Below are 22,144 nucleotides of genomic sequence, written 5' to 3'. Positions count from 1 at the left end.
AGAAGCACGCAGATTTGTTTGTGTTCCCAGTAACATAAAAGATAAAGGAGGACCTTGCATGGTGGAATTCAAGAGTAAGACTTTTGGAAGGGAAATGTCTTTCCTCTGAGCCCTGACATAGTATTTTATTCAGACGCCTTATACCTAGGTTGGGGAGCTCTCCTGGGAGACAGGGAAGTCTCAGGAGTTTGGAACAAAAGAACTGGCACATAAATATAAATGGATTGTAAGCCATCCATTGGGGACTAAAAGCCTTCTCAACAGAGATCCGCAACTAAGTAATAACAGTCCACTCGGACAACATAACAGCTCTGTCCTATACATAAGCAAACAGGGGGAACACACACTTTTCACTCTGTGCAAGGCAGCAAGAATCCTGCTCATATGGGTGCATCAGAATCAAACAAAGTTTAGCGAGGTTCATCCAAGTCAGACTCAATGTGTTGGCGGATGAACTGAGCCGCTACAAGCAAGTTCTCCCCACAGAGTGGATGTTAGATCCTTTAGTGTGCCTTAACCTATAGAAACTGGGGCAAACTGGTTCTGGACCTTTTTGCAACATCCAAGAATCATCGCCTCCATCTAGACTGCTCACCACCCCTGGATCCTCTCGCATGGGCAACAGATGCGATGTTGATAAACTAGTCAGACACAGACTTGTATGCCTTTCCTTTGTTCAAGATGGTGAGAGAGAGAAAGAGAGCATCAACAAGTTCAGATATCAACAAAACCTCATGGTAACACCGATTGCTCCTTACTGGCCAATTCAGGAATGGTTTCTGGATCTCCTTGAATTACTCATAGACTTCACGAGACTTACCACAGAAAACCGGTCTGCTCAGACAACCCCACTTCAGCTGGTATCACCAAGAACTCTCCACTCTCACTCATTCAGACTTTCAGGAGACTCCTGCGAGTATAAGTCTTTTCAAACCCAGCTGCAAAAGCTATTGCACAATGCAGAAGACAGGTTTTTCCTTGGACCACTTCTCAGTCTATATATCGCTGGTATGAATCACAGCATCCGGGCTTGTTGGTGGTAGGCTAAGCCTAGTCCGGTTCCGATAATCAACAAATGCATGAATAGATTCACATTATAATATTAACTGACAATAAAGGTAATAAAACCATTCTCACCTTATGAATTATTGGCATATCTTCATAATATATAGCCTATTCATGGAATAATTCCACGTCATTGACATCAACTTGTAGTTGAGCGGCCAGCAGAAATGTAAATATTGAGTTACACTTCACAGCACCTTTGTCATTCTTAACCTTTTAGAAATGTTAATAGTAGTAGTGTAATTACAGTAGTAATGACATTTAGGAAAACATAAATTTTTCAATTCTAACTTCATTATTGTTTTGGTATAACGTAATCAACTTCTCTGAACACTGCAGTCATACAAACGATAATTGTCATAGATCATCGTATGTTGTTTGCAATCGGCGACGAAGCGTAAACGTAATAAAACCATTTTTACCTTATATATTATTGTCATATATTCATATAAAACGCAAATCTTATATATTATTGGCATATCTTCATAATAAAAAGCCTCTTCAAGGAATAATTCCTTGGGGAATCCATTTTTCAAAAGACAAAAATACACTCTACATGATTACAGTATACAATGAACAATGATTACTTTATTTTGATGTGATTACATTAATATTACAGTATGTACTCTAAGCAGTACAGTAACTAGTTTTTTATCATAAATGTATATTCATTCACGAAAAAAATACATATGACCGTTCTACAAACAAAGTACCGATTTATTTTTACGTAAGTATCCTCTAAACTCTGTCATAAATCACTTTACTTACTTTTTTTTGTGAAGCCCAAATGCTACGTATATTCCAGAAAATTAACGAAATCACGAATTTTATCATAGAGCAAGATTCACTAATTACTGTTTTCTTCTTCTTTTCATGACTAAATGCATTTTTAGGATAAACTCATTTACAAATTTTCCAATACTATGATGTAAATAGCAAAATCTCTCTCTCTCTCTCTCTCTCTCTCTCTCTCTCTCTCTCTCTCTCTCTCTCTCTCTCTCATCACTTACAGAAAAAAAACTATAAATACTGATCTATTATATCGTCCCCGAAAGAATAAAAATGTGTTGCCATATTTTTATTCTTTCTGTGATTTACGAAACTGTGCTTCAATACAACTTTTAAAGTTGACTCAATGATTATCACATATTATAACAGTATACAAGAGAAATATTTATCACTATCCATGTTTTATTTGTTATCATCATAAAATATTTTAAAATACAAAAAATTTCATTGTTATTCTCGAGCTAAGATAGTCAACAGTACTCTCGTCCCAAGCTGTTTTCTCAAGCTATTCAAGTTACTCTAGCCCTAAGTTGCTCTCTCAAGCTATTCAAGTTACTCTCGTCACAAGCTGCTCTCTCTCCTCTCTCTCTCGCTCTCTCTCCCTCTCTCTCTCTTCTCTCTCTCTCTCTCTCTCTCTCCTCTCTCTCTCTCAATGAAATATTGAATTACTGTATCATAAAAAATATCATAAACTATTTATGTACAAAGTTAATAATAATAATAATTCCATTAATAAATTAGTTTCTTTTAGGAACTAAATTGTTTTCCAAAATGATTCTTTCGGTAATAAACGTCCATCAACTGATTCTAAACGTAAACAAAAGACAAAACTAGATTTTTATTGCTGTATTTTGCTGTTTACACATTAATATTATAGTTGGGTGCTGTAATCATTACAGTAAATCATGTTTTTTTTATCATAAATATGTTCATTCACGAAATAGATATACTATGTACGTACTTTTAGTTTGGTGCAGCAGCCAAATCATGAAAATAACAAGGAATTGTTAGGTAATTATACTTTTGTTTGCTGATCTGATGAAGGGGAAATTGAAGATAGGAAAGAATAACTTTGAAACTGTCTTGAATTTAGTTTAAGGTGATAGTTGAAGAAATATTTGGTGCTTGAACTAAAGTAGGCAGTTATAAACACTGAAATAGTGGTCTTGGGTGGGTTCAATTATTTAAAGTAGGCGGTTTAAAGCAATTTTCAGGGGGGTTACCATGGATAAACACAGGGTTATTTACTTATCACGGGGGGTTCTGGGCCCTATCCCCCGTGATTAACGAGGCCCTACTGTAATTCTGATCACCTGTGGTGTTCAGTTGAATAAACCCTTCATGAACTCTTTCCAAAAATGCCTTGGCATTTTTTCTGTGGAACCTCTAAGTGGACGCTCACTTGCAAATGAATGAATCAGACCCTAATGAAGTGAGAGCTGTTGCTACTTCACTCTTTTAAACTTAACCTCTCGCTGACATCAATAGTTCAAGCTACATATTGGAAATACAAGTCAGTGTTTGCTTCCCATTACTTGCGCGATATAGAGACAATTTACAAGACTAGCAGTACAGTACGTACGTTAGGTCTGTTTTTAGCAGCTGGCACAGTGTTGTGTAGTGTTTGCTTCCCATTATACATGAGCGATATTGAGACCATTTACGAAAATTGCGGTACTTTAGGTCCGTTTTTAGCGGCTGGCACAGTACGGTGTTTGGTGAGAGTGTATAGAAAGTCTTTTCTTCCTACCCTTTGCTCTATCCTTTGTTCTCTTCACCTTGATGAAGGTTGTTAAGTCATAGGGAAGCATGGGGGTACTAGTAACTTGGAGGACCCACCAGTCCTTTTAATGGTTGGGTGTTAGGTTTTTAATATTAGGTGTTGGCGACTACATTTACCCTAATATTTTTGTGTGCTTTGTTACTGAGCGCTGGGCAGGGCCATAGTATTGTGTATACTTGCTAGCTGCAGACTTTTCCTTAGCGGCAGTGGATCCCACTTTAGTAGGAGACAATCTCTGGCTATACTGCCATGTCTCTACGAGTTAAGATGAATGCCATCCAGAGGCAGTAATTACTATCTGTAGCAGCTCTCTTAACTAGTAAGGAACCAACAAGCATTTTATTTTATGTGGGATTCAGCTATGCAATTACTTGGTAAGTTGCATACATAAAAATGATATTCTTATGATAAAATGAGATTTTATGTATACTTACCAAGTAGTAATTGTAATTACATAATCAAAGCCCTCCCTCCTCCCCTAACAGGGAAGTAAAGGACACAAACAATCATAAAAATATCATATTTATGGTTTATAAAAGGGTCGTTATAGTGTGTGTCCAGAAGTAATAGGATTTATACTGCTGTACGGTTGATATGTAGAATCACCTGAGCTTATGCCTGTGGTATTTCTGTACTGTCGCATTTTGAATATATTGTATGGCACTAGTATCAAATTGTTCCCAGCATTACATACTGTAGGCAGCCCCAGAGGTTGTGTGCAACATCCCTTTTGTCCTCATTGCCTCTCTTGCCATACTAATTTAGTTTCATGTCATTTTTTCTTACCTAACTGCTTACCCTCTGAAATATAGTAGTCTTGTCTTAGCTTTACTCCTGACAAAAGCTAAGTTTTAGGGCCAGTGTTTAATAATTGCAGTCCTCATCCTTCTGTTATCGTACTTTTCCATTATACAGCACATTTAAAAAGTTGAGGAATGTTAAGACTGTACGTAGGGTGAAGTAAGGTTTCAGCACCTTTGACCCACAGCTTGATCCCTAGTCCAGGTACACATCCATTTATATTTTTGTTCTAAGAGCTTTTATCCCCATGTTACCTTTGCACCTTTGTATTAATTTGTATATTCTAATAAATGATGTTTTTGATAATTTTACTATTTTTAATGAGTCCTGCAACTTCTGTTTTACATCATTTTTTTCTGAAGTCATGATTCTCATATCAATAAAATTCCAAAGTTTAGTAATGTACCATTGCCATTCTTGTATTGCATTGGTTTTGTACATGTTTTTTTTAGGTTTGCATCTGTGGAGCAGTTTTGGGGCTATTACAGTAGACTGTTGCGGCCTTCAGATCTCACGTCACATTCTGATATTCACATATTCAAAGATGGAATTAAACCTATGTGGGAGGTGAGTGAAGTAAACTCTGTTTCTAGGATATTTCAGCAAAGATATTATTGACAGTTTCCATTCACAGTAAAGAATTTGTGAGAGGAGCAAACCTGGCTCAGAATTTTTTTTTTTTTAGTCTGATAGTATAAATGAGAAAATAATTTGAAGCCCTTTGTTGGAGTGCATAATTGCCAATATGTATGCAGTAACCTGTTATATATGGTTAGGTTGGATGTTGATGCATTAAGGCTAATGTTGATAGTGCTGAATGCTAATACGTATGGTCTTAGTGTATGTTTATTATGATAAATATTTGGGATAAAAGTGAGGGTTAGAATACGTACCCCGTAGGGGGTTATTGCTGTCAGTGCACCTTAGTGCTGTCAGTGCACATCACGTGGTGCACTGTAAGCATTACTTAAGGTTCTTTGCAGCATCTTTTTGTCCCTAGCTACAACCCTTCATTCCTTTTCCTATACCTGTTTTCATATTCTCCGACTCCCATCTTACTTTCCATCCCCTCCGAATGATTGTTTCATAGTGTTAACTGTTAGTTTTTCCTCCTGTTACACCTTGATAACCTTTTTACCCTTGGTTTCTATTTCAGCCCTTTGGCCCAAATTTTATATTCTATTCTTTTCTTTGAATATGCAGGGCTATGATGGGGTTTAATTTTATTTCCATAGGCTGTGGTCTACTATATGCATACAAATGTTACCACCAGGAAAGTGTGCAAGAAAATAGTATGTGATGATGATGATGATGATTATTATTATTTTAGTAAAAATAGTTGAACTTTTGTAATAAGAGTGTTTTTATATAAATTTTCTTAATGCTTCAGGAACATATCCAAACTAAAATTTTATATGAGCACTCCCAGTTCATATCATATGTATATTTTTTTTCTTAAAGGACACAGCAAATAGGAATGGTGGAAAGTGGATCGTTCGATTACGAAAAGGGTTAGCATCACGCTGCTGGGAAAACATGATATTGGCTATGGTTGGAGAGCAGTTTATGGTTGGTGACGAAATATGTGGAGCTGTGATATCAGTTCGCTTTCAGGTATGTTGTTTTTTCCAGGCTACAAAAATTATGAGGTTGCGAAAATATGTGAAATTGAAATGCATACTGGAATTTTGTTACCTACTAGACTCTTTAAGATTGGTTGATGGTTATTGTGGAAAAAAGGGAAAACTATTGTTTTGATACTTTGGTAATGGTATTGTGCTTTGTGATATACAATTGGTATTTGTTAGTACAAAGTTTTCATTTCGCAATAAAAAATTTCATTCTTGTGTTGAAAGTTTATTAAAATCTGTACGCATTCACTCATCGAAATCTGAGTGAGTGATTGATTTACTGATGACTAAAATTATTCTTAAGTATTCAGTTAGAGCATACATAAGCATCTACTGTACTTTCGGACAAAGAGAAGTAACAAAAAAATTTAGAAGAATAATAGATTATTGATAAAGAACAAGAACAAAATAAAAACGTTAAAAACAACTAACTGATTATGCAGCCACTTGCATATTCTTTTTAGAAGTCTGGTTTAAAGGACAGCTAATATTTTTTTTATGTAGAAGTAAAATATGTGTATTTCTGTTTATGATTATATTGAGTATTCATGATTTTATTGTCCAAGATAACCTTACTTTTTGCAAAGTAGAACAAATATTTTCAATAGAATCGCTTGTAGTGCCATTACAGTTCTGTACTATCAACAGAATGGTTCTGTCCCCTTTCTTTTTCTTATGGCATATTTTAGCAACCTGTATATTTTCTCTGGTGAAAGGTTTGTAAGTTCCAAATTACAGATACGTATTCTCAATAGTTATTTGTAATCATTGCTTGGCAGTTTCTATCTATAGAGACTTACTTTTGAAATATAAAACTTATTCGAATGAAGTTTCTTAACCTTTCTCATTCAAGAGCTTATTGTACTTCATTCTGGTTGGGGCTCTTGCTTGAATGTCTTTTACAGGTGTTACCCAAGGAAGGCGCTTTGTATATTGAGCCCTGGAGTTCATCTTCATTTTAAATAATGTGAAGAAGGGTGAATCAAGTTGTTTAATTGAAAAAGGATTTAGATGTGATTCTGTTATTAAAAATACCTTGTGCTGTAAATCTGAAGAACAATTAATACACAGAGTAATCCTTCATCATTTGGGCACCTTTTGTCTCCCCCTGAATTGTTTGTTTGTTTTCAGTTTTACTGGATTTACTGATCCTTGTCATACTTCTTTGTGTTTTTAGGATTTGCATCAGTTGCTCCTAATCATTGTTTGTTTGTTTTGATAGCAAAATTTATTTGGGTAGCATGTTCTTTAAGCTCCCCTTTTATCACAATGGTGTTTGTGATCAAGTTTGAATGTTGATGAACTTTCATTGGGCAAAGCAAGTAATGTCTAATGGCTGTAACATGGGAGCAATTTATAAAAAATTGCTTTATTTATCTAGCCTGATCCCAATTTAGTGCACAGTTTTTCTAGATGGTGGTGGGTTTCCAACCCATGATATCTGCAAAGTTTTCCTTTCATGTTTTAAGCCACATGATAATATGATAGTTGACCAGTATTCCATCATATTGTGACTTGCTTTAGTTTTTAAGGATCAGAAGGAAACCAGTTTCTAAATGCACTCTGGTCTTTCTGGTATTTTTGAGTTGCTAGTTATCTTTCAGAGGATCATGAAGTCAGTTGACATTGTCACCAATCTTCAATGTCATACCATATCTTAACATGAATTGAATTGCTGGCTTACTGTCTTTTAAGCAGGTCTTGAAATTATGCTGAATAATATAAGATTGCATCAAAATTAATCAGTTTCATTTTCTTTAACCCGTAAGAGCTGAGCTATAAAAACATAGGCAGTACCCCAAGCCAGGGAAACTTTGAGGTCAATTTAAGAAAAAAAACTGGTGTAGGAAAAAATTAAAAAAATTATACCTTCCTTCCATGAGAAGTTGAAAAATACTATATTTACAACCTTGTGTGGGGCCTGCTCTGACATACTATTATTAAAGATAAGAACTAAAACCAACAGCAACACCTGGGTATATTTATGAGCAAATAAATGAAAAGACGTGCCTTAAAGTCAAGATCACAAATAACTCATGAGCTGCCTACTTCATTGATCTGGGCCAGTCTAAAAGTTGCCATTAGTGAATCAGCTATAGAAGTAATGGAAACTCTCTCCCACACAATTCCATCAAATCGATGGCATGTAATATTGATGCTCACTATGAGTGAGTAAGTCCACCACCCAAACCTGTTATGTATTACTACTGATATGAGGATATCCTTCTATTATTGCTGCTCATATGAGGGTAGCCTTCCATTAAGGGTTAACTGCTCATCATAACAGCATTCTTTTTGATTGTCAACTACCAGTACAGTGGTACCTCGAGATACGAAAGCCAATACGAAAAATTTAATGGCTCTACATACGAAAAGTTTTCAAGATACGAAAGGTTTCTGAAAGTCCGAGATTTGCCCGGATAACAATTTTGAAAATCGCGCCGCGCGCCGCCATCTTAGTATACTAGTAGACTCGCCACCATCCTCCTGCTCTCCCATTGGTTCCTGATGCTAGTCGTGGCCATGAAATCCTTCTCTCCTATTGGCCAGCGTCCCTCCCATCATGCATCTACTATGTATACATGGTGGCGTGGCTTCGGGCCAACTCGTACCAGCATTGTTATAGTACGCACGCGGTATTCGTGTTCGGGATCGTCAATGTGTACGTAATATACTAATATTTAAAAAAAAAAGTGACCAAGATCTCTCACATGGGATAAGTGATCAAGGGGTCTCTCATGGGATAACTGGAAACTTTGCAAGGTTGGTAGAATCTCCACTCCCTGCTGAACAGAGGGTGTAGACCAATCATTTACAACATGCATACCAGTATGTAGTGTACGTATAATCAAGGCACTTAAGTTTATGTTGAAGGTCAGCAGCCGAACATTCAGTAGCCAAATCAGTTGCAGAGAGAACATTTGGTTGAACAGGGTTTTGATGGACACCAGGGCCAACAGAGTCATGAGGTGCAAAAAAGAAAGTTTAAATTCTGTAAAAAAAAAAAAAAAAAACCTATGTAAAGTAAAAAAAGTAGAAAAAAAAGTTAAAAATCAAAAAAAGAAGAAAAAAATGGCAGAAATTAAAGCAGCTTTTCATAAAGTGCAATCATTGTTAGAAGAACACCCCCGAAAAGGCTCACACAGGAACATTGTGAAAAAAGTACGTAGGCAGAAGCAATCTTCCTTTGGATAGTTACGTTGTAGTATGTACGTATATTTTTTTAAAGTGTACATACGTACATATTACATAAAAAAAAAAAAACCGCAGAAATTAAAGCCGCTTTTCATAAAGTGCAATCATTTGTAGAAGACACCCCCCGAAAAGGCTCACACAGGAACATTGTGAAAAAGTACGTAGGCAGAAGCAATCTTCCTTGGATAGTTACGTATGTACGTAGCCTCACTTGAAAGGTAAGCTTTCACATTTTACGTTACAGTAATAATATTTCTTGTACACTAATATACACTTTATTTACAGGTTTTGCATTTTTAGTCTTAATTTAGGTATTGAATGGTCCAAATTGTTGTAGTATTTCATTGTTTATAGGTCAATTTAGCTTTATTATGAAATTTAATGGGGTGGTTTTGGAAGGCTTGGAACAGATTAGACATTTTACATGTAAAATGTGGTCCAAGATACGAAAACCTCGTGATACAAAGGGCGCCTCGGAACGGATTAATTTTGATCTAGAGGTACTACTGTATTTGCCTGTAATTGTAAGTTTAAAGTATTTGTTACTAATGACTGTTGAATAAGTTTAATAAAAATTTTAAATTTTAAGTGCTGAGTTGCCTCCAATTTTTTAAATACCTTATATTGTCCATGACCCTTTGGTTATGAGTGATACCTTTGGCTATCTTGACTTTTAAATGTCATCTGTCCTCTAAACATGGTTATCAGCACAGAATACATACAGGCAGTCCCTGGTTATTGGCAATCTGGTTTTATGGTGTTTGTCTAGTGATGAAAATCAGCGATTTTCAGCGCCAATTTCCGCCAATTACTGCCGATAATCGGGTATTATTGGTGTTGATACATACCTAATAGAGCCATTGATCTCTGATTATCAGCGCCGATAAGTACCAAATATCGCCAATGTTTGGTTATCGGGATTTTCATTCATAGCCATGCCAATGGAACGGAAACCCCACTGGTAACTAGAGACTGCCTGTACAACAGTTACTTAACCCTTAAACGCCGAAGTGGTGTTTTAAAAATCGTCTCACGTATGCTGGCGGCGTTCGCGAGTGAGCGCCGAAGCGGAAAAAATGTTTTTTTCAAAAAATCACTGCATGCTTAGTTTTCAAGATTAAGAGTTCATTTTGGCTCCTTTTTTTGTCATTGCCTGAAGTTTAGTATGCAACCATCAGAAATGAAAAAAAATATCATTATCATATATAAATATTGGTATATATGACGGCGAGAAAAAAAATTTCATATATAATTGTATACAAATCACGCTGTGAGCAAAACGGTTAAAGCTAATGAGTTAATATTTTTTAGTTGTATTGTACACTAAATTGCAATCATTTTGGTATATAACGCATTGTAAAACGATCAAGGCAACACAGAGAAAATATTATCACAAAATGATGCATTAATTCGTAACGCGTGGACGTAAAAAAAAAAGCCACTTTCAAAAATTCACCATAAATCGAAATATTGTGCTAGAGACTTCCTGTTTGTTGCAAAATGAAGGTAATTGATTTAATATTACTAGACTGTAAGTGTTGTAGCTTACAATTGCAGTTTTCGACCATTTCGGTCGAGTTAAAGTTGACCGAAGGACAAATTTTTTCTATTTATCGTTATCGTTATTTATATGCAAATATTTCAAAACTGATAAAAGCTATAACCATAGGTTGTTTATTGTTGTATTCTACATGAAATTGCGCACATTTTCATATGTAAAACTTTATGTAACAACTAATTTAAAATGGTGCAAATATTACGACAATCGGACGAAAAAATTTATGATTTTTTCGGAAGAGTTACCGTGCGGACGTAAGGAAAAAGTTTTTTTCATAAATTCACCATAAATCGAAATATTGTGCTAGAGACTTCCAATTTGTTGCAAAATAAAGGTAAATGATTGAATATTACTAGAATGTAATAGTTTTAGCTTACAATTGCGTTTTTCGACCATTTCGGTTGAGTCAAAGTTGACCAAAGGTTGAATTTTGGCACTTATCATTATTTATATAAAAACATTTCAAAACTGATAAAAGCTACAACCATGGGCTGTTTTTTGTTGTATTGTACATGAAATTGCGCACATTTTCAAATATAGTACTCCATGTAACGGCTAATATAAAATGGTGCAAAAATTATGTCAAATTGACGAAATAATTTCCGAGATGTGTCACTGATACTTTTTAGTGGAAGAAGAAAGAAATTCGCGCTTGCACGCCTGGGTAACGATTGTAAACAAAACAATGCCTTGATCCGTGAGCTCCCAGCATTCCCCAAGGCGTATGATTCAAAAGTTTTTGCCTGGTAGGCCTATAACTATTTCCGCAAATTAAAAAAAAACACTTTTATATCGACGTACCATACGTCCAATTGGCACCCAACAGGCAATTTATATAGACGTTTAATACGTCCAATTGGCGTTAAAGGGTTAACCCTTAATGGACAGATGCCCTCATATGAGTAGCAATAACAGGTTTTGGTGGTGGACGGATTCACTTGTGGTGAGCATCAATACTATGCACTATCGATTTGGTGGAATCAGGTGGGAAAGAGGTTCCATTACTTCTATAGCCCATAAATTGACTAATGGCAACTTTTAGACTGGCTCACATCAACAAAATAGATGGCTCACAAGTTAGCTGTGATGTTGACTTAAAGACGGCATGTTGTGTTTCTCTTTCTCCCATGACGTCTTTTTATTCATTTACTCATATATCCAGGGGTTGCTGTTGGCTTTAGTTCTTATCCTTTATGATAGTATGTCCATTATAATTGTAATTTTGCAAAGAATAGTGCAAAGAAATAATAGAAAAAACATGTATAGTCCATAAAAGTTACTGCCTCTTTGAGGTTGTAAATTTACATTGATATTTTATAACAACAAATTTACCGACATTTTGTTACCGATTTTAGTTCCTATCGGTTTTGATATTGTGGGAGCAGTAATTGTTATTTTACAAAATTAAAAAAATTATTTATTAGAAAAAACATGTACATATAACTTAAGATTTATGATTGTCTTGTAAAAGATGCCCCACAAGTGGTTGTCAATAATCTTTTTCAACTTCTTTTGGAAGGTAGGGAGAATATTTAAAACTATTTTTTTACACCATGTGCATTTGCATATCTTCCTTTTTCCATTGATTTGTTTTTTCCTAAACTGGCTGACCTAAGTTCCCCCGGCCTGGGGTGTTGCATATATCTTTTTTAGACCAGCTCTAAGGGTTAAGGGATGCACTGCCAAAATTCTCCATTAGTATAAGGGGGCTTGGACCTTGTGGTCAAGGGGATATGCTTCAAGTTTTCATGTGTTATTTTTTAACATTGCTCAAAATTGTCCTGTTTGGAAACCAAAAAATTAAACTCTTAAGCTTAAGTAACTTGAAACAACATACAAAATTTTTTTTATTGATGGGTGTGGACTGTTTCCTGAGAAAATATTGCATGGGTGCATATCTCATAGGATAATTTTAGCCAGTTTAGGGAAATCGCTCATATTTTTTATAGTTTAATTTTTTTTAAAGAAAGGAAATCTCATGAGATACTTTTATAGGAGGACATCATATCTATATGGAACCGAACAGCTCAGGATTCTGCAATAACGGGTCGCATCAGGGACATTCTCAAAAGAGTATTGAATCTTCCGCCCAATACCATAATGGAGTACAAGACCCACAATGATTCCCTCAAGTAAGTTCTGTTTTTATTTTTATGCATTGAGCTTAAACTAATCCTTTGCTTTTGGGAAAGGAATGCTTATCTTTTTTAGAGCCAATATTTATGGTTCCTTCCTTTCACTTTGTGTCATGCTGTCTGCTGTCACAGTATGCCAAGTGAACTCAGTCTTCAAGGCATTGTATATGTATCACCAGTTGTTTTTGTCTCCTTTGATAGTCTTGAAGTTGAATTCTAATTTATGGCATGAACATATTTTAAAATGAATCCTGACAAGTTAGCAAGATCAGTTGGAAGTGATGTAAGTTAAACATATCTGTGATTGATTTTTGACTATACATACGTAATATAAACTTTCCAAATTCATTGTCATTTGTAAATCAGTTTTCTTGTTTTCTGCTGGCTCCATAATAAAAAGAAAAATAATCTTGTGTAGTTGGTTTCTGTATTGGGTTTTAGTAGATTATTAGCATTTTGCTTTAATTTAAACTTTGTGCCACCTAGGTTTATGTACATCGTGCCGTTTCACATTTATTTTGTATTTATGTTGGCAATTCACAACTACCAGTATTTTCTTGACTATTCACGTTATAAATTTGGTTCCCTTCTCTGTGACATGTGTAAATATATGGGTATACTTCATGCTATTTGCAGTTGTGAAATCATATAAAGGAGAGAGAATATTTTAGACATGTTGGATTTTGTCACCTTAAGGAAAAAAATATTTTTTGTACAAGAAATGCCATTCATACATAATCATTATTTACAGTTGCCACCAAAAAGCATTGCCACCTTTAGCCCTCAACGTGTGACGCTATGAAAAAAATCGCAATAAATCTAAAAAGTGGAAAAACAAAACTATATTACTTCAGGTTACTTGCCAAGTAATCCCCTAATACTTTGTAGGTCCACCTTCATGGAGAATGACCTCCTTCAGCCAGTTAGAAACAGAAGCAACTAGATTTCTGAAGATCTCTAGGGAGATGTCGCCCCAGGACTGGGTTCTCCAATTTTCAGAGTCAAGATGTCTGCCTAAACAAAAGGAAACTGGGATATTTAGTATTTGGCATATAATATGAACACATATCTTTGGTTTGCACTAAAAACATTTTTTTAATAATTTTTTTATTTTTCAGTTTCGAGTGTTATAAAATTTTTAATTGTGAAAAAGAGTTCAAAGTTTTATTTTTCCTATAATCTGTACCAAATTTCAACTAAAATTAACAAATAACAAGCTCCAAAGAAATTTGAAAAATGCTGGTCCGAGTAACCTGATGTGTATACGGGAAAATGATTAAATTACCCCTCTGAGCCTTGAAACAATTTGTTTTGTCTCCCCAATATTTCTTTTATAAACTCTGGATTCTCATTGGTTATTCCCCATCAAAACTTGGAACTCATTTTTATATTTCATGTCCAAAAAAAAAATTTGAAATTTTTTTGGGTTTTGCAATTTTGTTTGGAGTAGCTGTATTTTTTTAGATTATGATTTCGAACTCATTTTGATTGGCGTATCAAATAGTATGGATATAGTATATCTATTTACAAAAAAAACTTTCATAAAAAAATATCAAACACTAAGCTAGCAGCTGGTCCTCTTAAGTTAATGGGAAACATTCTTCAGCTCTATCTGGAGAAAAAAAATGCATTTCTGGCATCATGCTACAAATGCCTGGGGGGATATTGACTAACTGTTACTGTTGCTGTGAACTCGGTACACTCTGTAGTCCAATTTGCATATTTACTACGTGCAAATGCAAGCCGTTTCTGCTTTTGTAGATAGGTTAGCAGTATCATCTTCCTAGCAACAACTGTTGTACCCTAACTTTTTCTGAATCACATGTCTTATCGAACCCGTGGCCAAAGTGTTGACATTTTGCTCCTCCAGTTCTTTGGACGTAAGAGTGGTTTTGCCTCGCCAGCACATTTCAACTTCCCCTCACAGCAAGAGGACAATTTACAATCCCTCCCCACGGAGGTACCAGGATGGCCCGTCTTCCCTCCTATCACCCTTGGGGGAGGTGGTAGTGGTGGTCTCAGAGGAATACTGTCATGTTTGCTCAAGTCAGTTGAATTCCCAGATAGTTAATTTTCCCCCAGGTATTTGTAGCACGATGCCAGAAATGCATTTTTTTCAGATAGAGCTGAAAAATGTTTCCCATCAAATAGATAAATATCCATGCTATTTGATACGCTAATGAAAATGAGTTCAAAATCATAATCTCAAAAAATACAGCTATGCCAAAAACAAAATTGCAAAACCAAAAAAATTTCACAATTTTTTTTGGAAATGAAATATAAAAACTGAGTTCCAAGTTTTGATGGGGAGACGAAGCAAATTGTTTCAGGGCTCAGAGGGGTAACTTAATCATTTTCCCGTATACACATCAGGTTACTCAGACCAGCTTTTGTTCACATGCGGAACAAACCTTCGGTCTTGACAATAGGGTAATTCCAAGCGCAGTTGGTAAACCGGTTAATATAATCGGAGATAGTAAGCAAGGGATCTGTGAGATCTGGCAAAGCCACGGATACGAGGTGAGGTCTGGTCGAAGACAGTGTCTAACCCTGTGATACCCAGTCTTTTCCTAACTGCCTTGGAGAGTAGATGCTTACACTTTGATCTCCTCCCAAGTCAGTTGTGACCAGCTTTTTTTGGAATTTCTGTGGAGCTTTTTGTTTGTTAATTTTAGTTGAAATTTGGTAAAGTTGTCAAATAATATGTATTGATTATAGAAAAATATAACTAAACTCGTTTTCACAATTAAAAATTTTATAGCACTTGAAACTCAAAAATAAATTTTTTCATTATTTTTGTAAAATAATTTTTTTCATAGTAAACCTGATTAAAAAAAACAAACCAAAGATATATGTACTTATTATATGTCAAATACTAAATACCCCAGTTTCCTTGTGTTTAGGCAGACATCTCGACTCTGAAAATTGGAGAACGCAGAGATCCTCAGAAATCTAGTTGCTTCTGTTCCTAACTGGCTGAAGGTCATTCTCCACAAAAGGTGTACCTACAAAGTACGTATTAGGGGATTGCTTGTGAGTGCCCTGATGCAATATTATTTTGTTTTTCCACTTTTTAGATTTATTGTGATCTTTTTTCATGGCGTCATGCGTCGAGAACTGGAGGCAGCAAAGCATTTTGGCAGCGACTGCATATATTGCCCTCTTTATATAGAAGTAGAAATACAAAGTCACCCCAGCTCATATTCAAGATTGAGAGGCTCTTTCTGTGCATGCTGAGACCTGTTCATGATGCTCATATCTCTCTTTACTTTTGGTGTACTAGGAATATACACCTTATGTGCCTTCACCTTCAAGGGCAGCAAATCAGTCTTCAAGATTAATAGGCCCTTATATTCACTTGATGGAACCAGAAAGAAAGCTATTGTTCCAGATATTTTCCTGTTGCCCTTAAGAAGGAAATGTCTAGAGGAATGAGATTAGATTTCTTTAGTAGTTGATATGATATATATAAATTTTAAGACGTTTGAAAAAAACCACCCTGTGATAGTTAACAGTGTGTGTGTCCTCAAGAAAATGTGGGTAACAATGCCGATGCTTGGACTAACGGGGAAAGGATTTTTGTGGAGGAGACCTTGAGAATTTTCCATGGTGAAGGGAGGGAGGGTGTTGGTTGGATGGATTGGCTCCATCAGAGAGGAGGGGCAGTAAGCTGGGTATAGGAAGGTTCAGAGGTGTTGTTTTGGAAGGTGGATGGAGCTGGGAAGCTGTTTCTATGGCAGTGATGGATGGATGAAGTGGGTTAGGTAGACTGGACTTGATAGAGCTTGTTTGGTTTCATGTTTTTATGTTTAATGTTATAGTAATTCACATTGTATTTGGAATGCATTTTATCTACTGTTAAAGTTAGCTTATATCTTCATGCCATTAAGTGCAATTGGCATTGAAAATAATATCGCTTGGCTAACCTGGTGGGACTGTCCCTGTAATCACCTGTTTCCCACCAGGTGGCGCTGGAATGTTTATGTTCTTGTCAGAATTCATGCCAAGTCTTCATGCAGACCATGAGAATTGGCATTAGTAATAATGTCTTATTTTTTGCAGATTTTCTCCTGTACAGTACTGTATTGTGCTTGTTTTCTGTTTTTGCACTATGCCATCTACAACAAGCAGAAATTAAAGCATTAGTCTTTATAGGAAACCACTCTTGAATTTGGCTTAAGTAGTGATCTGGCTCACATTCTAAGTGGAAAAATTACACATGTTAGTAGGCCATGTGCAGTTTCAGAAGTGTCTGGCTAAGCTAGTGATGATTCTCAGGGAAGAATACTTTGTACCTTGGGTTATATTCTTACCCCTATCAACTTCCTGTTATCCTTCTCTCCACTATTTTCACACAGATGTTCAAAGTTGGTAGGGGTATGGTAGACTGGACATTTGTTATGCAACGATGCCATCAAGCCATGTACATTTCCAGTCTACAAGTTTATTCATATTTCTCCTTTTTTGACGAGTCATTCAGTTAGCAAGATTGATTCATCTGCTTCGGTTCAGAGTACTAGTTCTCTCATTTTTGGATGACTGGTGTGTTCCCACCAGTTTTTCTGACAACCTTGAGGGTAAAGAATTATGTTGTATGTCTAACCTCAGAGTTGGGTATTTTTTTCTTGACTAATCTATGCTTTTCTGATCCAGTCCATTGCGTATCTGGGAATGATGATTAGCTCTCCCTTTTTGGTTTTTTTCCAAATGAGAGGTAGATAGAAAACTTTCTAGCACTTTTGAGAACTTGAATGGGTTGGCCTGTAGACCTCAATAACCTTTACTTTTTCCTCAAATGTCTTGGAGGCAGATTTGGGGGTCTTTCTGAGAAATAAACAATTTTGTACCAATTTTGAGAACTTTAATAGGTTAGCCTATTGTGAGAAACGTGATGTCAGGGAGTGGGAGGGTAAACAACATATAGCTTTTGGCAGTTTGGAATGGTCTTACACAAGCAGAACATTTAATCATTGACAATATGATCTTAGTCTTTTCCAACAATTCAACCTCTTGATTCTAACATAAGATGACAGGAAGACACAGTTCAAGATTTGTTCAGGCTAGCAAAGGTACTTTCTTCTTCTTTGGATGGACCCAAGCAGCATTATTCTTTATATTTTTTCCGCTTCGGCGCTCACTCAGAGACCCCCTCGGCTTACGGGAGACGATTTTTATTATACCCCTTCGGCGTTAAAGGGTTAATAGGCAAGGAAGGGAAGAAGTAGCTGTCTTATGTCCATTGAGAACTCTAGGGTTTACCTGGACAGACATAAAACCATCAAGAGGAGTTTAAGTATTTATCTGTGGTGTTAGAAGATCAAACACACTTACAGGCAGACCTCAGTTACCGGCAATCTGGCGTGTTTAGCCCCATAAAATCGGTGATTTATGGCGCTGTAATGGGCCAAGTTCAGGTTATCGGCGCTATAAGGTGCCAATAATAGTTATGGTGCCATAACATACCTAACAGAGACGCCATAATGGCGAGTTTCGACTGATGGCGGTTTTCGCTTATCATCACCCCTTCGGGAACAGAACTCTTGCCAATAATCAGGGGCTGACTGTATATCCAAGAATGCTCAAGCCAGTGCATACAGAGATGATTCCTGAGCGTTGACCATTTTTTAAAAATAATCCTCGTGGCTTTTGTACTATAAGCATGACTTTTTCTCTAAAGCCTTTCTCTAGAGAAGGTTGTCATGCAGCTGGGGAGAGATGTAACTGTTGTAGACTCAGGCATTCCATTGAGGCGTGAGAGATGTGTATTCCTGGTGATAGAAGTTCACTCTTGATGTGGTTTGGAAGTCACGTAAAGCCGTTGGTCCTGTTGCTGAATAACCACTGGTTCCATGCAACGTGAAAATGCCATACAAACAAACAAACCTTAGTCGTAATATTGCAGGGGGGACACTTTTTCCCGAACCAAATACTATACTAACCTTGCATTCTAATTGTTAGTTGTTAGGAAATCCTGATATTGAAATTTGGGAGCATGAAGGTACACATTGGTGTATATGAGCGCACCTTCATATATGAAGGTGGTAGTTGTCTTTAGTTTTGGACTGGCAGTTATGGGCTTGCAACTCAGGCACAGGAGTCACTGTATACTTACAAGATAGTCCTTTTTTCCCTGTAAGGATCCTCTGACAAGTCATTACGAGGGCCTTACACCCTGTTGTAATTCTAGCGTCTGGCGACGTGATTCTAGCGTCTGGCGACAGTACTTGACAGAGAGGATCACACATTAGGCAGGAAAGTTGAGAAGGTTTTATCCCTTCATTTAAAAGCTGCTAGTTCTGGTGGCTGAATATTTTTTCTCTGGCCACAGTAATCCACCATCCACTGAAAGTGTGGGTAGTTAGCTAGCTTTAACAGTAAGTGAGATTCATTCCAAATAATGGAAAATTTTCATAATAGAATTAATAATTTGGATACTTATCTACTTGTTCAAGTGGAAACCCACCCACCCAGCCTCCCCACTGCATAAGGGGGTGGTCATGAATTCTGACAAGAACGTAAACATTCTAGCGCCACTTGGTGGGAAACAGGTGATAAACAGAGACAGTCCAGTGGGTTAGCCAAGCGTTATTTTTTTAATGCTGATCATACCTAATGGCATGAAGATTTAAGCTAACAATAACAGTAGGTAAGTATCCAAGTAATTAGTTGAGAGAGAGAGAGAGAGAGGATAGGAGAGTGAGCGTTGAGAAGAGAGAGAGACGAGATAGAGAGATCGAGAGAGAGAGAAGAGAGAGAGTTGAGAGGAGAGAGAGAGAGAGAGAGAGAGGAGAGAGAGAGAGAGAGAGAGAGAGAGAGAGAGAGATGAAATATCAACAGTGATAAAATATTCTTTTGTGTACAGGCAGGCCCTGGTTCCGTTCTGGCGACACACTGTATCCCAAAAAATGCCATAAACTGGTATATATTAAGAATAATGGGAATAAATGACACTTGCAGCACTGTAAGCACAGTAAAACTGGGTTGTGGCACTGTAAAACCAGTACAACGCTGTAAAATCAGTTTAACAGTGCCATAAGCCAAGCATAGTCAAGTTGGAACATTGTAACCCAAGACCACTCTAACCTGGGGACTGCCTGTACTGTTAGGATATTTGTGATATACTTTACCCTTAAAAACAGGGCTAGACCTTAAGAACAGGGCTAGAAAATAAATATGCTGCACGCCAAACCAGGCAAACTTTTGAGTTCAGCAATTTAAGAAAAAATACATCAGTGAAAGAAGGCATGCAAATGCACATGATTTAAGAAAAAAGAATCTAAAAAATTCTCCCTACCTTCCCGAGAAGTTGAAATTTACTATTTACAATCCCATATGGGGCTTCTTTTACAAGACAATTGTAAATTTTACCAGGTTATACATAGACATATATATATTTTTTATATTGTAAGATTATAATTACAACTCGCACAGTATCATAACAGATAAGAGCTAAAATTGGTAACAAATTCTGAGTATATTTGCTGTAGAATATTTACATAAATTTACTTAAATCGAAGATGAATGAACTTTTTTGGATTATACATGTTTTTTCTAATATTTTTTTGCAGTATTCTTTTTAAAGTTACAATTACAACTAACATACTATCATAAAAGATAAGAACTAAAACCAATAGTAACCCCAGGGTATATTTATGAGGAAATATATAAAAAGATGTGAGAGAGGCACTATATGCCCCTTGGAAGTCCTGAATGGCCTTTGCTGCCCCAGTGCTTGGTGTTACACCTAAACTTTATAAAACCAACCAACCCCCTGGAAGTCAAGTATGCAACTGACTCGAGATTTCTAGAATTGATGAGCTAAGCCAGTCTAAAAGTTGCCATTAGTAAATTTATGGGCTGTTGAAGTAATGAAACCTCTTTCCTACCTGATTTCTCCAAATCGATGGTGTGTAACATTGATACTCGCCAGGAGGTAATCTGTTCACCACTCAAAACTTGTTATTGTTACTCATATGATGTTATCCGTCCATTAAGGGTTAATATCAAACTAAACTTGTAATGAAATGTACATTAAATAGAGCAAAGCAAAAATAAAAACAAAAAGGTAACTTTACGTTTGAAATTTTTCCATGGCGTGGGTGAACTTGCAATAGCCTGTTTGGTGTTCTCTTACCCACACATGAGATTTACTTTTTAGATATTTTTATGGTGATTAGAGATGAAATATTAACACTGATAAAATATTCTCCTTTGTACTGCTTGATACTACATGTGATAATCAAAAAGTCTACTAAACTTGTAATGAAGTATTGTACTTTAAATCATACAGCAAAAAATATGGTAACACGTACCTACATATGTACGCACTCGTTCAGTGGCGTATGTGAACTTCCTGGAGTCTTTGCACTTTTCTCTGCAAAATTAGAATTATGACTGACATGCTATCATAAAAGTCAAGATATACGTACTGTTTATTTCCGCGGATAAAACTACCTTTAACTCCTAAAATTCACTCATTTATAAAGGGGGTTCGTCTTATAATACAATTCTAAAAATCAAACCTTGAATTCTAAGATGTGTATCGGTAGGCTAGCCTCAGCCTAGGTGGTATAGCCTGACCTGAAGGTTCACATTATGGAATAAACTGATAGTAAATGTTATAAAATGGTAGTAAATGTAATAAAACCATTTTTACCTTATATATTATTGGCATATCATCATAACAAATAGCCTATTTGATGACTAATTCTAAATCAATGAAACAATCTTTTATCTATGCAATCCCAGCTGAGAATATGTAAAAATCAATTTACGGTTGCTCTAACAACAACCTTTATCTTTTGGTAACCTTTTAGAAACTGAGTGGTAGTGTAAATCAGCATAACAATTTTTATTTTAAATTAAAAGTTTCTCATACATATCACAAGATTGATCACATTTGCCACCATCATAGTGATTCCAGTCTGGTTCTGGTGAGTCGACGTCGGCTTTGTTGTCGATATCATACACATTATCTTCGGTACCAGCCATGGCATTTTTTAAATGATTTAATGACACTCGGTTTCCACATTCCCCATGCTACTATAACAAAAATGCAGCAAACATCACGTGAGGCAGCACGCAAAGCTGTTTGTAACTGTTTAGAACAATTCACTCTTATGAACAATAATTGTGTACGATAATTATCGTTCATTATTGTATTGCTATAAGTGGTTGTTTGAGAATG

General features: G+C 36.1%; 1 protein-coding gene across 6 annotated transcripts in view; it reads left to right on the top strand.

Moving 5' to 3' along the window:
• LOC135222830 (eukaryotic translation initiation factor 4E type 2-like) overlaps nucleotides 1-22,144 on the top strand; it is a 252,034-nt gene that overhangs the window by 96,005 nt on the left and 133,885 nt on the right. For all 6 annotated transcript variants that reach the window (XR_010316362.1, XM_064261155.1, XM_064261158.1 and 3 more), the window contains exons 4-6: nucleotides 4,891-5,005; nucleotides 5,900-6,052; nucleotides 12,818-12,954. Coding sequence is in view for 5 of the 6 variants with exons in the window: in XM_064261155.1 (XP_064117225.1) it covers nucleotides 4,891-5,005; nucleotides 5,900-6,052; nucleotides 12,818-12,954 (405 nt within the window). In the remaining variant the exon portion in view is untranslated. The remainder of the gene's footprint in view (nucleotides 1-4,890; nucleotides 5,006-5,899; nucleotides 6,053-12,817; nucleotides 12,955-22,144) is intronic.

The sequence above is a fragment of the Macrobrachium nipponense genome, chromosome 8, assembly GCF_015104395.2.
Source record: "Macrobrachium nipponense isolate FS-2020 chromosome 8, ASM1510439v2, whole genome shotgun sequence".
In the NCBI taxonomy this organism is placed as follows: domain Eukaryota; kingdom Metazoa; phylum Arthropoda; class Malacostraca; order Decapoda; family Palaemonidae; genus Macrobrachium; species Macrobrachium nipponense.
Note: the sequence above shows the minus strand (reverse complement) of the source record. Positions and strands in the feature narration are given on the sequence as shown.